The sequence below is a fragment of the Halichoeres trimaculatus genome, unplaced genomic scaffold, assembly GCF_033239565.1.
Source record: "Halichoeres trimaculatus isolate MK-OKI-2021-1 unplaced genomic scaffold, fHalTri1.1 fHalTri1_scaffold_10, whole genome shotgun sequence".
NCBI classification, from domain to species: Eukaryota; Metazoa; Chordata; class Actinopteri; order Labriformes; family Labridae; genus Halichoeres; species Halichoeres trimaculatus.
Window position 1 is genome coordinate 15711057 of NW_027437187.1, and position 16437 is coordinate 15727493.

General features: G+C 39.9%; 1 protein-coding gene across 1 annotated transcript in view; it reads left to right on the plus strand.

Annotated features, from left to right (window-relative positions):
• b4galnt4a (beta-1,4-N-acetyl-galactosaminyl transferase 4a) overlaps nt 1-16437 on the plus strand; it is a 209132-nt gene that overhangs the window by 95360 nt on the left and 97335 nt on the right. Inside the window, exon 3 of the mRNA XM_074677975.1 lies at nt 15479-15577. Coding sequence (XP_074534076.1) covers nt 15479-15577 — 99 coding nt within the window. The remainder of the gene's footprint in view (nt 1-15478; nt 15578-16437) is intronic.

Genomic DNA, 16437 nt, shown 5'->3' on the forward strand with positions numbered 1-16437 from the left:
TCGCAAATTAATGACAACAGGCATCAAGGGGTTAATATCTTGTAATTTCTTCAATAGGGCGATAGTTATTCTGAGATGAAGGAATTCCTGTGTGAAAATGTCCATCCACCCATCCATCCTTTCATCCATTTACCCCCCAGGGCTTTATTGCAAGCAGGCTAGGCTAGCTGACCTAGATATCCCAGCTCTCCTGTAAAGTTTTTCAACTCTTCCAGGGTTTATTCAACTCATTCTTAGGCCAGATGGGATATTTGATCTCTCTGAGTGTCTGAGATACTCCAATTCCTTCTAAAACAAAGACTAACCACCCTTTGAGGGGAAACCTATGTTGTATTTTTGATCTCATTTATTTGGTCCTAACAAAAAGGGCAAAATGAATGAAAGATAAACAATGCCTTCATCTCTGCTGATGCTGAAATGTGTCAATCTTAGGATCCATTTTACCTTTGCTTGTGAACAAGACAGACCAAAACGGTGTGATAACAGTAGATTCAACTAATAGAAACATGCATTCTGTTAGAGAAGCAGGAAGGCAGAATATTACTTAACAAGTTATCTAAATACAGCTACAGCCACTGTGATGATGTTTTAATACTCGGTCAGTCTTGCCAAAGGAAAATCAAGGCACTCTGTCAAGCATTACTCTGTGATAATGACTGAATTTCTGTGTCTAATCCATTATCTGCATTCTTTTCACATTCTGAGCCAGGCGTGGACCTCCTGTACACCTCCTGCCTGGGAGCAAAGATATCAGTGTGTTTGTTCAGTAGATATATTAGATGTAAGATAAGAAGATGTAAGCATTGATTGTAGGCACAGCTAATCTCAGCATCATCTCCATAATAGCAGTCGGCGTCCCCCCTCAGTGTTGTCTTTACTTACGATCTCAGATAATGAAGACGCGACCACCTCCTGAAAGTCTCGCTGTTAGCTTATTGATCCCAACAAGTTCCCCTGAAGCAAGTATTTATCATAATGAAGTGTGTAACGGTGGCTTACTGACACAGACAAGAACACACATTAGCTTTGCCTTAATGATATTATTTCAATTCTCGTGTTGACTTGGACTAAGAGCCGGGGAGAATGTGTCTAAGTGTTTCTGGGTGTGTTATTCATTGCGGATGTGTGTGGTAAAGATGTGAGTCTGTATAAGTCTGCTTTGTGTTTGTCTGCTTATGAATTCAATTTAAATTTTTATGTTGGTTGAGGTCATGAACGGTCACTTCTGAACTAAAGGCTGCAGAAAAATTCAGGGTATCTCCTGTTATTAAAATTTCCACAGGCTCTTCTTTCATTCATAATTTACTTCAGAATCTTGATGTTTCCTCTCACTAACTAGATAGGAGGCTGAGAGTTGTGTGTATGTGTGTGTGTGTGTGTGTGTGTGTGTGTGTGTGTGTGTGTGTGTGTGTGTGTGTGTGTGTGTGTGTGTGTGTGTGACCGAGATTTCCTCATATTTCCCAGGTTTGAGGTCAATTTGGCTGTTAGCTGTAAAGTAGGAGGAGAGAATAGTTTAGTATCTTACATTTATTCTTTGATGTGGTGTTATCAGGTAGCCTGAGGTTTTAGCAGCTGTGTGGGATAAACACACACACGTTGTTGCGCAACTTTTGAACACACTGGCACGATGTAGCTACACCGCACTCAGAGAAAACAGCAGAAACAGAGAGGAACCTCTCTGAAGACTTACATTGTTAGATTCCTACGTCGGGTGCCTCACCTCTGTTACTCCGCTAAGAATAGTCATAACATGACATTGGACTTTAAACCTGCATTTATTCATGGTGACACTTCATAGTAACCGTAATAAACTACTGTAATTGATGCTGGAAAAAACACTGCAGTCATAGTTTCCTCTTGAATGTCTCTCTAGCCTCTGAGCTTTCTGCATTCAAAGTGGTTGCTAATTCTGCCTCACCCACTTGATTTCCTGGTCTGCTTTAAATGATGTGAAAACAGACTTTGGGACTGGGCATGATAATAAACTGATGTTTAAAACTCAATATTAAACAGCTCTATCTGATCTGACATACAATCATGCTTGGTGTTTTTTGTTTTCAAAGCTGCAGGAGCTCAAACTGCTGAAAAAAGTTGATGCTGTTTCCAACAGAGAGGTGTCAGAACACAGATTCACAGTTTGCTGCTGATGTGGGCCGCGGAGGCACATCTCTGAATAGGAACTCTGTTGCTTTCCGCCATCATTGTCGCTGCTGTCATAAACCTGAGGCACCCAATAAAAACCTTTCATTCGGGTCTCATCTGATAAAGCAGCAGCTGACGTCATGAGGTCTTTTCTCTAAATTATAAGCCTTGCAGACCTCTGGAGGCAAACTGTGCTGCCAGAATAGCAGCCAGGTCCTTTTCGCTGGGCAGCGCTGACAGGATTATATGCCAAAAAATAAGTAGATGGTGGCAGGAAAAATAACATTTATCTATCCGTCTCTGCTAAGGGCTGAGAAAACACTTGGAAAAGTGCTCTGTAAGGCTTCATGCACCTTGACTGTGAACATACCTGCCTCATTAGAGCATGACCAACCTGTTAGTGGATCTATGTGTCCGTGTCCATCTCTGTCTGAGACAGGCTCACTGTCTCAGCAGCTGGCTCGCTGTTTATTAGGTCAGATTGAGCACCAAGCAGGTCGGCAATGATTGGCAGTTGACTGTTTGCCTGTTCTGTTTGCCAGCTGCCCCGTGTCACAGCCTATCAGCAGTAATCAGCCCAGGCAGAAGCAAAGGCTTATTAGAAATGACTGAGTTCTGTTTTTTATTCCCCTTCTCTCTACAAAACTTATTATTATCAAAAATAAAAAGGTACAAAATTAGCAGAGATGTATTGATTGCAATTTGTATGTTCAACTCAATTTGGGATATTTTGAGTCTGACCTTCTGAATCTGATTTTCTTTTATTAAAGACTATTAGATCCACAATTATTGCATTTTTGAATGAGGTTTATGTTTTCAAATGATTAAAATTATCATTAATCCTTTTTTTTCTTACTTGTTTAATGTATTTCATATCAAAGCAGAGAAGCACTCAGAGAGTGCAGACCTCCACCAAGCATATTGTGATTGTCACAAAAACTTTAGTAAAGCAATCCGACCATTTATTGTGGAGTTATATACACATGGTGTATATATGGTGAAAAGGCCCTATCTCATTATGATGAAGAATCCCTTAAAAAATCCTAGATCAAGACAGTGATCTGGATCACCTCCAAAAATGTAATCATTTTTTTCTTTATTCCATTTTGAAAATTTTATGAAAATGCCATCAAGATTTGTTGGTTACCTTTTGAGATATGTTGTTCACAGACAAACAAACAGACAATCTCTCCCCAAAACCAAAACCCTCCTTGGCTGAGGTAATTACAGAAACAGAGAAGTAGCCTGATGGACTCTCTTCACCTGCACCCTTCCCTAGTTATTAAAAGAAAAACTACACTGTGTTATTTGTATAGCTTCAAGTATCTCAGCTGTGTGCCTCTTTGTCCTTTGCTGCCTTGGTGATCAGCATTTGGGGACACGAAGACTTTGTGTCATGTTCCCTGCGGAGTGATACATCTCACAGGTTAGGCTCTTTAATCACACACTCAAAGTCTTGAGTTTTGTGATTTAAGTGTCCAATGTACAGTTATAGTTGGCGTTGTGGGCTCTTTTTGTCAGTGTGCTCCCTGGGTTGGCAAAGAAGCCTACTTTGCTTTCCCAGGGTGAGCAATGCAAAATCCCCTCCATGGGTAAATATACACATACAGACCCGCTAGGAGGAGGTGGGGGTGGAGAAGGAAAAGTTTAACCAGTAGCAGCAGACTGTGGGCAGCATAAGTGATGCAGGGACCTATAGGAGGGAAGATGTGTGTGAACACACCTCCTTATCATTATAAAGAGCTGTGATTGGTTAAATGAGGGGACAGAACCGTCTATCACCGCCCTATCAATCTATGCACCTGTGGAAAAAGATGTTTTGCTGCTCAGTTTTAAAATGCTACTTGTCCAACAGGAAGGTGATAACTGCAGACATGATTTCATCTTGCAGGGATCCTTCCAACAGTTTCTCTGTTTTCTAAAACAGTGTCTTGTTCAGGCCCTACTAAAAATGACCTTTTCTTAACTGAAGGCACCTTTAACTCTCTTTTCCCACAGTAGTCTCCAAAAGTTGTCCTGAAGCACCCTCTGACACTTTTATTTACAGTGCAAATATCACAGGCCATCAAGAAGAGTGACAAAAATGTTCCCACTCCCTCTCAACCTACCACAAAACTTTGTCCTCAATCAGTCAAACCAATATTTTAATATCATGTGATGAAGTGCTGGCACCATCAGAAAACTGCAGTTTGGAGGGGGTTTGTTTTCATTGCTCTTTGCTAGTGAAGCAGAAGAGCCCAAACTCATTTTTTATATACCTAAATGTCACCATATCAGGCTGGACTAATAAAAAAGATTTGTTTTTTATTAGAAGGGGCTCAAGGCGGTAACTTCAGATTAGAATTAGAGGACCTGAGGCATGAGTGAGAGGATGTGACCAGACAAACAAAACCTTTCATCATTATCGATCACAAGAGAAATTGTTTTTCCCTCATCTGAACTTCTCCTCATATGTATTGATGTAGCATCTCTTTTTTTTGTTCTACACATGTACACACAGGTCAATACATGATACTGGCATGTGCTGCCATGATTAGAAAAGTCATGTGTGCACTCAGACAATAACAGCAGGTCTTTTGTTTGGTGTAAAATAGACCACACTCATGCTCGCACAAACAAACTCATCCTCATCACATTATAATCAGTTTACTTTGAGTACCCATGCAGGGTGACAACTGCCTTTTCTCCTTCAACTGTCTGCAGTTTTCTCCTCTCCGTCCGTCCATCTCTCCACTCCTTTTCCTCCTTTGTGTCTCATTGTCTCCCTGCTGTACTCATCTCTGCACCATTAATCTTCCAAACAATGAATTGGAGCCACCGACTCTATCACTCCCATTGTCGACTGCAGCCGTCCCTTATTTATGTTCCATTTTTCTCCCTCTCCTCCTCGCCCAGCCTTCTTGCTGTTCCATTGACCGGCATGTAATTTCTCCCATGAATAATGCAAGCAGCGAGACAAAAATAGTTGCACTCCGTCTCTCTCTTGGCTGGGATTTGTACTGCAATAGTTTAACTGAATGTGCTCGAGCTGATTTCTATTCAGTGGTGCCAGCCACTTTGTTAGAACGAATGAGGATTTGGATGTGAAGGTATTGGAGCTCCCAAAGCTGCATTCTCACTGAGATAGACTAGAACGGATGAAAGTGAGATCAGGGTGCAGATTTATTTACCCTCTTAGCTCTTACAAGTTGTGATCAGGAACACTGAGGTGGTTCCCGAGATAATCCTAATCATTAGCTGACAGCAGAGCAGCCAAAGCAACATATGGCAGTCTGCAGGCAAAAATCAATTTTCAGTTTCCAGCAGCGTTTGCTGATGTGCCAAAGCCAAGTTATCAAAAAAATAAATAAAAATAAAAAATCAATTTTCAGTGCCAACTTTTACCATCCTTCAAACAATGAAATAGATTTTTATTAAACTTGCTTAATTTTGAATATCTGAGCGAGGACCACAATAAACGAAAAGAGCTGATCTTAAGCTGGTTGTGCCAAAAAGTCACATGAATAGATGTGTCATATTAAGTGCACCAAGGTTTACACCCAAATACCTTCATAGAAGTGAAGAGAGTCATAGATGCTTGCAGCAGTTCAGCTTTAGACTCCTCATCTAGAAGAGGAGTTGAATAAGGAAAGACATTCTTGTGAGCGAACAATTATTTGTTTTACTTGTAAAGAAAACATGAGAAATTTGAAATATCTTCAGGACTTGAACTCCATCATGTTGTCTTTATGTAACCAAATGGGTGAGATCAAGAGGAGATCCCCTCCCATTAGGTCTGAACACTGGTGGTGGTGATGGTGAGGGGAGGATGTGCTCGCTGGGGCTGGATTCTGATGAGATGGACTGAACTCAGCTGGGGTTGAGGAGGATTGTAATACTCAAACTGAAATGTCAACTGAAAGCAAAACAGAGAAAAGACCTTGTCTTGTATTGTTTTGCAAAGCAACCCGACCAATTTTTGTGGTGTTAGACAAATGTCCCTATCTCACAATGATAAAGAATCCTTCAAAAATATCCTGGATCCAGACGGTGACCCAGATCACCTCCAAAAATGTAATCATTTCTTCCTTATCCCATTTTGAAAATTTAATGAAAATTCCGTTTGTTGCTTTTTGAGTTATGTTGTTCACAGACAAACAAACAGACAAACTCTCCCAAAAACATAACCTCCTTGGTGGAGGTGACTATCAACAGCCGCAGGATTATTGGTTGATAGAGGTTGCAGCTGAATCTGAGTGGTTAAATTGAAACTTGTAAAAGTTAAAGCTGATAAATACAAAATGATGTCTGGCACTTCTTCTGGATAGAAGATACTGCTACAGGAAGATATTATATTACACGTTTGTTTTGGCCGTGTTCTTAGCCATAGCTGCCATAAAACAGTTGTTTTGCTGAAATCTGTCTCAGCGTGCTGAAGCCGCAGCCAGGGAAGTTTTTCTATCCGATTAAATATTTTCCTACCTAGTATCATCAGTTAGGCAAAGACAAAAGCTGGGTCACATATACAACGCTGTATGTGTTCAAGTTATGTCGTCAAAGGCAGCACTTGCACAGAAGCGTGAATAAAGAAATGTTACCCGAATAATGGGTCCAACGGCAAGTGTTGAAGTACTCGATAACTCGTAACTTGTACCTGTCCCTCGTTGCAGGTCTCATGATCAAGTAAACATCAACCAAAACTAATGTCAGTCATCCATTACTGAGACCAGCTGGTGAATTAGGTGTAGTAATAAAACAATAAAGTAATGACTTGTATATGATTTAAGGATGTCACAGTATAAGAAAAAGATGTTAATCATGATCTCCATCTCTTGCCGTACCCAGCCTCAGGTTGCTATGGTTATCATGTTTGCATTTGTTGAAGGACATTGTTTACGCAGGTTACACAATGAGGAGGTCTTGATTATCACATCCTGCCCTGTTGTGGTCTTTCTCTTAATACAACGTCCATGGACATGCACAAGGACACTTATTCAGTCTACCTCTTGTTCTCGGTGTGCAGAAACGGTCCTCTAAGGTACGAAGGCAAGAAATGAAAATGAGTCACCTCGCCCCTGTCCTTGTCAGACTTCCTGTCTTAGTCATCTTGGAAATCCTTTAGGTTGAGTTGTTCTTCTTTTAAACTAATGATGATGAATTTCACACTGTATCACTCCCTGCACTTTTCTGTGGACAATTTCTTTACAATGCAACAATTTCAATGATTTAATAACTTCAAACACTTTGACTTCAAAGAATTCATCAGAAAATTGTTAACATGAGGATTCACCGAAACGGAGCAAAATGAAAACACACTTCTCTTGTTTTAATCAGATTCTTGCAGTTTTATCCATTCAATTAATAGCAAGTGCAGAGGCAACCTTGTATTCACAGGTTTTATTTGACTATGGAAGCTTTTCTTTGTATGTGAAGTGCTCGATATAAGTGGCAGTCGAAGGTTGCTGTGGTCTTGAAAACTTTCCTTTGTCCCAATGCCAGCTTTGATTTGAATAATGTGACACTTCACACACCTTTTGAATAAATTCAATAAAGAAAAGTTGGATCAGGATGAAAAAAAAACTTTTGTTTTCTACAGTACAACTGTGATGTGGAGACATTTCTTTCACTAGTTGGGTGTATCTTGAGAAACAGGCTCTGAAGGACCAACTTTTCTGTTTTAGTCACTTCACATAAGAGCAACAGTGCTTTTGAGTGAGTAGGACTTTTTGGTACTGCTCTGAAACCCAGACACCGGTCTGTTTGGTCTTTGCAGTTAAGAGAGGTAGAAAGATATTCTGACAGTCCGCAGTCGCTTGAGACATTCACTGTGCCGGAGGGATTTCAGAAGACGAGACTGTGTACTACCTATCAAAGGTCCTCTCTCCAGTCACCCTTCTTTTCACTTTATTGCTCCATCGGGCACCTTTATTCTCTTTCGTATTCGTCTCTGTTCATCTGCTTGTGTTATGTTGCTCCTTCACTGTCTCCAGCCTGCCACTTTTTATGTCTTCATTCTCTGTCTCTCTTTCAGTCCCCCCCCTTTTATTTCACCCTTTTCTTTTATCTTGTTTTTTTTCTTTCCCTGTAGACATGTCCCAGCTAATACATCACAGCTGGTGCCATCTTGTCACATGGATTGGAAATGCCTGGTACACCGTGATATGTACTGTCGCACTCTTATCCAACAGAGACTGACACACAATGTGATGTATCTGAATATAGTTTTCCTGTATCAAAATAAAACAGAAATGGTGAAACATCAGCATCACTATATGAGAGCTTTTTTTTTTCCTTCGCAGCTTTTATTTTTGGCAATGAATCATTGCGATTAGTCATCTCAACAGAAAATGTCATGCAGGTATGTTTCCCTCTTGCTGGATGTATTAATAACATGAAAAATATACAGCCGGTGGCCAGGAGCAACTGTTTACTCAGGAAGAAAAATGTGAGCCTTCTGTGTTATTACCATGGTAAGACTAATAAACATACTTTAAATCTTGCTGTTGGTAAACATGGATGAAAAATGGGGATAAATGTTATTACTTCCTATACATAATCAAGTTTGACATTGCATGTGGCGTCAAATGAACTTTTAATATGTTGACTAAACAGAGCTGACCTAGGATGAAGCGATACTGGAGAGACTTTTTGTGTTGAGTGAATGATGGGGTAATACAAAATGGTGATGAATACAATGTCACAACAACAAAAATAAAGGAACAACAGAGAAAGACAAATCCAAACACCTGCATCAAGGGGAATAATAGTTACTGTTTGGTATTGATTTAGTGACCAGCAGGTGGATTCACATTTTGGATTTCAGGTACAGATGGGTATGGATGGGTGCATGGACACTGTGACAGTGGACTGTACCACTATTTTACTATGAGGGAGAAAGAAGAGAAGGGAAGGGTGGCAGAAGTTTGCCTATTACAGACTCACAAAGAGCTGCTGTAAGAATTTTTTGGTTTGTGTCGACTTTAGTGACCCCTGTAGTCAACTGGTGGCTCCTGTCTCCTTGTTGATCTTTTCCTGCATATGAAGTGTTGGCTACCATCACATCCTCAGATAACACAGAGAAAGCGTAAAATGATGTGGTACCAATTAGGGCTTGGTATTGCCAAGAACCTCACGGTTTGATTTGGTTTCGATTCGTTAGTCGCAATTTGATTCGATTGATTCAATATTGATTTGATTTAATTCAATTCAATTGAATTCAATTCGATTCAATATTGATTTAAATGCTTTTATTATTGATTTTCACGCCCCATGTGAACATATGTGGTATGTCACCTCAAGTTTTGGAGCAAAAAACAACCCAAACGTCAGACTTCCGGAGGATCTGGCTTTATGCTGCTGCTGCTGCTTTGGCTGCCATTTTTGTTGTTGTTTGGTCTCTGGTGGCCCTCGTCCATACAATGAAAATAACCCCCTAACTTGCCAGGAGATTAATTGATTCAGAGGATTTGCTGAATCGATATTGAATTGGGCAAGGAAAAACTTTGATGCAATGATTCATCAATATTTTTACCCACCCCTAGTACCGATGCTCAGTACCTGGCAATCAATATTTGTATGTTGTAGTTTTAATGTTGCACCAATTGTAAGGCACTCTTTCTATCTATCTATCTATCTATCTATCTATCTATCTATCTATCTATCTATCTATCTATCTATCTATCTATCTATCTATCTATCTATCTATCTATCTATCTATCTATCTATCTATCTACTCAGCAGTACCAATTTTCTGTAATTTTGTATGTGCTTAATGTGTTAGTAAAAATAAAAGTTGTAATAATGCTAAAATCTTTTTTTTTTTAAGTTAAGACATTTTTCTCAGTAGACAATATTACAATGCTGTGTTCATGTCCAGCATGAAAAATCGCCTACTCTTCCACTCCCTCACAGTCACAAGGATGTGTTACGGTACCCAATCATAGTACCGTTTGATTTTACGTGAATTAGTACTTTGTTCTAAACAAGTACCCAATTCAGTACCCATCCTTAGCTATGATATGATGTGATACAGTACATGGTCTATATTGCAACACCAGAAACATTGCCCACAATTATGCATTTGCCAAATACACTGTTTCTTCAGTATTTTTTTCCATTGCAGACGTTCCTACAATGACATGCTGAAAATCTAGCTGTTATTCATAAAACAAAATATCGACAGCTGGCCCCAAGGAATATGGTGACATTATTGCAGAAGTCAGGAAAACTACTGATTCTTGTAGGTTCGACCCCGTCACTGTTGTTCACATTGTATTTTTAGGTCATATTGAGGCACCAGTACCCTTTGGGGGGCTTTAAAACTTGACTGTAGCCTGAACCCTATTTGGACTGGACTATTTTTCTCTTCCCTTTTTTGTAACAGAGATATTTGTAAAACAAGCCACACATTTCTATCCTTCTCTTTCTCCCCCACTTTTTTTTGCTCATCCCCCTACACGCAGCCTGGTGCTTGTTTGTGCTCAATAAGGGGGATTAATTAAACTCATTGGTATTCTAGGACACTAGCTCCAGCTGTTTCTTTTGGCTTGGATCAGCAAGGTCACCCATTTGGATTGTGTACTTTGGGAGTCTGTTTTTTATCCTACAGCACCCACTGGAGTTTTATTTATCTATCTTTTCACTGTTGGGACAGTTGGATGGATATCAGTGACAGAAGCTTGCTGATCCGACAGCTAATCTATCAATCAGTCCTTTTGAGATTAACAACTCTGCAGTGTGTTCACACATGAAACAACTTAGCTTAGCCGTAATTAAAAGCCCCTCTTCTGCACTCTGTCTCTGAAGCACTGCTCCCACTACAGACACACACACACACACACTTTGTTTATAGCCCATTCGTCATTCAATTTGAGTGGAAGTCAACAAGGTAAACAGCAATGTAAACATATGATAAATAGGCCGTCTCATCAGGGTGATTGATATTCCCAGTTTGCCTTGATGCAATGTTTAATACATAAGGCCATCTGACAGGCCTTCAGCATCAACTTTAATTATTAGTGCAACATGATAACACAGTTCTGGGCCCACTGCCAGAGAAATCTGCTTAGAAGTTAGAGATTGTAATTCCAAAGCAATGAGTCATGCAAATATTAAAAGTAATGCGGACGTTATACATCTTACTAAAGTGTTACGTCGATACAACAGAAAAAAAAAAATTAGTGCAGTTAGTGAGGAATGAAGTGCAACCTTGGGTCAATGAGTTTAACTGTAGCATTAAGTATTGCATCGATAAGCAGACTGTGAACTGAGACCAGCTGAGCCATCGCTTTGGGAAAACATCAAGCAAACAATGACTCTGAGTTTGCTCTTTTAGTATTGACAACATATTATTTCTATCCTCTTTCTCTTCTAATCACAATCAGCAACAACGGATCACAAATCCTTTTACTTACATGGATAATCTTTCTTTATCACCCAAACAGCCATCACACCTGTTCTAATACTCAAAGCTGATTAGCCGACTGTGAGGCTGGCTGAACAGAGGGACATTAAACTCTCGGTTGATCAGGCTGGCTCCTGGTAAGCACACAGACACAGTGTTACAGGGCAGCGTTACAGCCCGAGGTCCAAATTTTAAGACGTGAAAGCAACACCAAGGCTTGTTTGTGACAACAAAAACAACACCTCAGACACAAAAAAGCACTCAGTAATGGAGAGTGTTAATGAACGGCTGCAGTGATACAGCTTCTAAAAACAGAAATGCCCGCAGAACAGCAAGTTTAATGAGGAAAAGTTTGTTATTATTCTTGTTATTATGCAGTACTCATTTTCAGATAAAGGTACAAAATCTTTACTGACTCACAGTATTCCCATGCATTTTGAATTACAGCTGTGAAGTAAATACAGTTTTTGAGCGGATACAAATATGAGTTTTTCTTCCATATTGTTTTTAGTATTTCCTGTACAGTTGGCCTTGATGAAGTGGCTCAGAAAGGAGGCAAAATCCCAACTACAGATCAGGTGCATATAAATTCTGATTAAGGAAAAATCGTGTAGTTTGATGCAGAGTGCAGGCTCGTGACTCTAAGGATAGGTACCAAGTTAGGTTGTTTTGTAGGTACCAACCAAATTCTGTCTTTAGTACCCAGTACTGATTCACATAAAATCAAACAGTACCATGTTTCAGTACCTCAACGCATCCTTTTGACTGTAAGGGAGTTGAAAAATAGATGATTTTCCATGCTGGACATGAAGCATTATATTTCCAGAAATTAATATGTCAAATTGAAAAGCTTTAATATTTTATTATTAAACAAATTATTATTCATTTCTACATGAACACACAAAAATGTACTGAAAATTGGTACCGTTGAGTACCAATATCAATTGCCAGGTACCGGGTATTGGTACCGTATCGTTTCAAATGTAAAAGGTACCCATCCCTATGTGATTCAAGGGAAGAACAATTATAAAATTACTTGAAGAAAATTTCAAGACCAAAAAAAGGCTAAACAATAGAAATGAGCAAAAGTACAAAGCAACAAGTAGTATGCTCTGAATTTTAACACAATTCCAGCCACTGTTTCGTCTTCTACTTTCCACCAAAAACCTCAAGGACTTCCAGCCCTCTCTTATGCAGCTGTTGGCTCTTACCAAGGGTGAGGGATTAATAATTTGAAATCAATTAACCCAATACTTTTCCCATCTGTAAAAACAGTGGTGTTAAAATTAGGGTGTACAAACATCACATCCATGTGTGCAGATCTTTCCACTTGGTAGCATGTATCTCATACTTTGTATAGGGTATCAGATATCTGGCTTCAGGTACTGGGTACGATGTTTCAGTATCAGGTATTAGGTATCAATTTTCCCATATCAAATATTGTGTATCAGTATCTTGTAATATGTATCAGTAGTTGCACATCAGGCATTGGGAACTGTGTATCTGGTGTCAGTGTGAATATCAGTGTTTGGGTTTGGGGTACGGGGTATCAGATGTACTGATTGTGTTTCACATATCAACTACTGTGCATCAGCAATCTGTGTTGTATATGGAGTATTATATGTTGGAGTCTTGTGTATTGGATGTCGGGTAATCTGTGCAAACCAGATACTGAATATATGGGTTGTGGGGTATCTTTTTTTGTATCAGTTTTTCCTCATTTGACATTCTTGCTAGGCGCTGCCCTATTGGCTATGGCTGCCTTTTGCTCTCTCTTCTGTAATTTTTTCGTCTCTTTTTTCGTAATCTTTGTATTTAGTATGGATCATTACTTTGTTTGATTCATTTGTTGGTCATGGACACCAAACTTTTTTTATTTTTACTATTTTTGCTCCTGTGTTTATCTGGAGATCCCACGTGTAACCATGAACACATTGTTTACATGCGAACTCAGCTGTTAGCAGTCTGTAGCATGTCAATGCTAACTGGTGTAAGGCCTGATGTCTTCCCACAAGGTGAGGAGAAGGAGGTGAGGACGACATAGTGGTTCTCAGGTGTGAGCTAAGAAGTGACGACATGGGCCTGTCCTTCCATCCATCGTTAATGGGAACGTAAGATCTATCGCCAATAAGATGGACGAGCTAGCTGTGCTAACCCAGCAACAGAGGGAATACCAGAAGGCAGAGTAGCATCATGCTATTCACAGACATGGCTAATGCAGCTAACATCAGACACCAACGACACATTGGAAGAGCTTCACCTGCTGTGAGCAGACAGGATCCAGGAGACAGAGATGGAGCATGACTGAAGAAGCTCAGTCCTGGACCCTGTGGAGGTGGAGGCTGGCTGAACTGGACAATGATGGACAAGCTGTCAGCATCTATTTTCTTATGGACCTTTTTGCACTTTCTATACACTTTCTTACTTTTGTTTTCTTGATTGCTGCTGTGACTTCAATTTCATTGTACTTGTTACAATGGCAATAAAGTTCTATTCTATTCTATTCTATTCTATTCTATTCTATTCTATTCTATTCTATTCTATTCTATTCTATTCTATTCTATTTTGCATGGGGGTTTGGTACTGTGTATCATGTATTGCTGATCTAATACTGGTATGTGGTTAGCATATAAATCCTGTAAATTAATCCTTTTAAATTTAAATTATATATTAAAGCCATATACATGCTTAAAGACAGTTTAGTATTATGAAATTTTAACATCATATGTGTTACATGTGTCAAAAGATATTTTGTTGCAGGTGTTAAAATCTTCCCATCTTTTAAACCGAGTCATGATTTCCTCTTTGCTCTGTCCTGTAGTCCTCGTCTGCTCTTTGTTTCATTTGAGACTTCAGCTGATACATCATGAATGCTCAGTCCTTCGCTGAGTTCTTGAGGGATTATTTTTATTTGTGTGTGTCAGACAGAGCTTGTGCTGGAGTGTGTGGCTGACGCACAAACACTGGGCTCTTTTAACGCTCCTCTGGTGTCAGAGATGAGGTGAGCCCGTTGTCGCATTTCTTCATCATTACCTTCCCTGCCCTCCTTCATCTCTCTCACTGGGAGGCTAAAAAAGTAATCAAAGGCCTGGGATCTGACAGCTCTTCCTCTTTCTCTTAAAAAATACCCTTCTTACTCCTTTGATTCTTATGAAAACAACAGTGACTACCAGAAAATGGCCTCTCTATTCTGGAGTGCTGAGAACCTCCCATGTGTGTTTCTTTTGTGGAGGTGTGCCTCTGTTTGACATCCTGCTAAATGGATGATGCTTTGCCACTCATTTAGCAGCTCTGTGGCCTCAGTTCATCCTCCTCTGGGAGTCCGGAAAGCTTTTTATCTCCTTGTAGCTGGCCAGGAACTTACTCTGTGTTGCTGTCCTGCCCGTCACACTGCAGCATTAACATTAACATGCCTCTTAACTGGCCACAGAGAAAGAGCCCTGTAGTGCAAGGGCTGGACAGCAAGGCTTAATCCCAGATCAAGGGGAGAGTTCAAGGCTCCCCAGAGAGGAGATCTTGGCCGTCAGGTTGGATGGTAAGAGTTTGTTGGCGATTAGGGCTTTGGTGAGTCAAACGCTGGATTAGGAGTGAATGGTGAAGAGGAGATCCCTCTGTGTCTTAGTAGTAGTCTTCTGGGGGAATAATCTTGTGTTTTCTCAGTGTGTTTGTGAATGTGTGTGGTACTCTCTGCCCTGTGTAATGCGCTGTGTTGCTACTCAGTGCCTTCATGAATTTAAAAGGGCTGTGGTTTCACTTTATGATGATACTTTATCCCATGTATTATTCATGCATCTATGTCAAGCATTCAAGTCACCTTGATAATATATGGACGCCTTCATGCATAAGAAGAAGGAATGATTCAGTGGTGTCAAACACTCCTAATTTGTGTTTTCTTTTCATTTTTCTACCCTTTTCTTTTTCAAATGAATCAAAGGATCTGTTGTTTTCTTCTAGGATGACGAGCCAATCACAGGAGGGGCTGATGGCAGAGACCACACCCACATCCGGAAGTTCCTCAGCCAGCGGCACAAGAAATTGCCATGGAAGCCAGAGGTAATCTAATTTACTTTCTATCCCATTTTGTTCCTAAAAAGTTTGCTCCCCTAATTATAATCAGTTTTTAACCATATTCTACTCCGTCAGGCACAAGGACAATTATCTCAAGGTCTTTCAGTTGCTTCTCTGTTTGTGTGACTCATCAGCCAAACCTGGCACTATAACAAACAAACAGCCACCAATCTTTCTCTCCGTGACTGACCTTTGGGAAAATAGTTTTATTAATTCAGCTACATCACTTGCTTTATAATTGAGCGTTTGCTTTTTGTGCAACATAATTTAGAAGCAGATGTCTGCCTCCCATTTCTTTCAGCTGTCCGCGGACACAGAGCTGATATGTGAGGGCTAAAGGAAAACCAGTCTGTCAGAGGTACCTAAATCTGAAGACTGAAATGTGCCTTATGGTTTACAATGATGAATAATGAGATAGTCAATGATAATTTTTCATGCAAAATCATTAACAGGTTGTATTTTAAAGCCACTATGATGTGAAGATTATAAGATGATTTAGCTCATCCTAATTTTTCGTCTCACTCACTGATGTGGTTTACTCACTGGCTTTGACAAAGGGAGCAGCAGACGGGCCAATTAAGCAGCAGATTTGTGATAAGAGAAGCAGCTCTAGATTTGTAACCTGTTCAGCAGAGTTTAATTAGAGGACTGTGTATGTGTTTGCATGTGTATGCAAGTGTGTGTGTGTGTGTGTGTGTGTCAGCCTAATCTTCTAAATATGATTTATTACTTGCACTCTACCTGGGATAAAGTTGAACTACCCCTGTAGAACAGCGCAGTGTGTGTAAATTGGAGCAAACCGTAGAGAAGCTAACACAGAACGAGATGGATAATATGAAGTTACT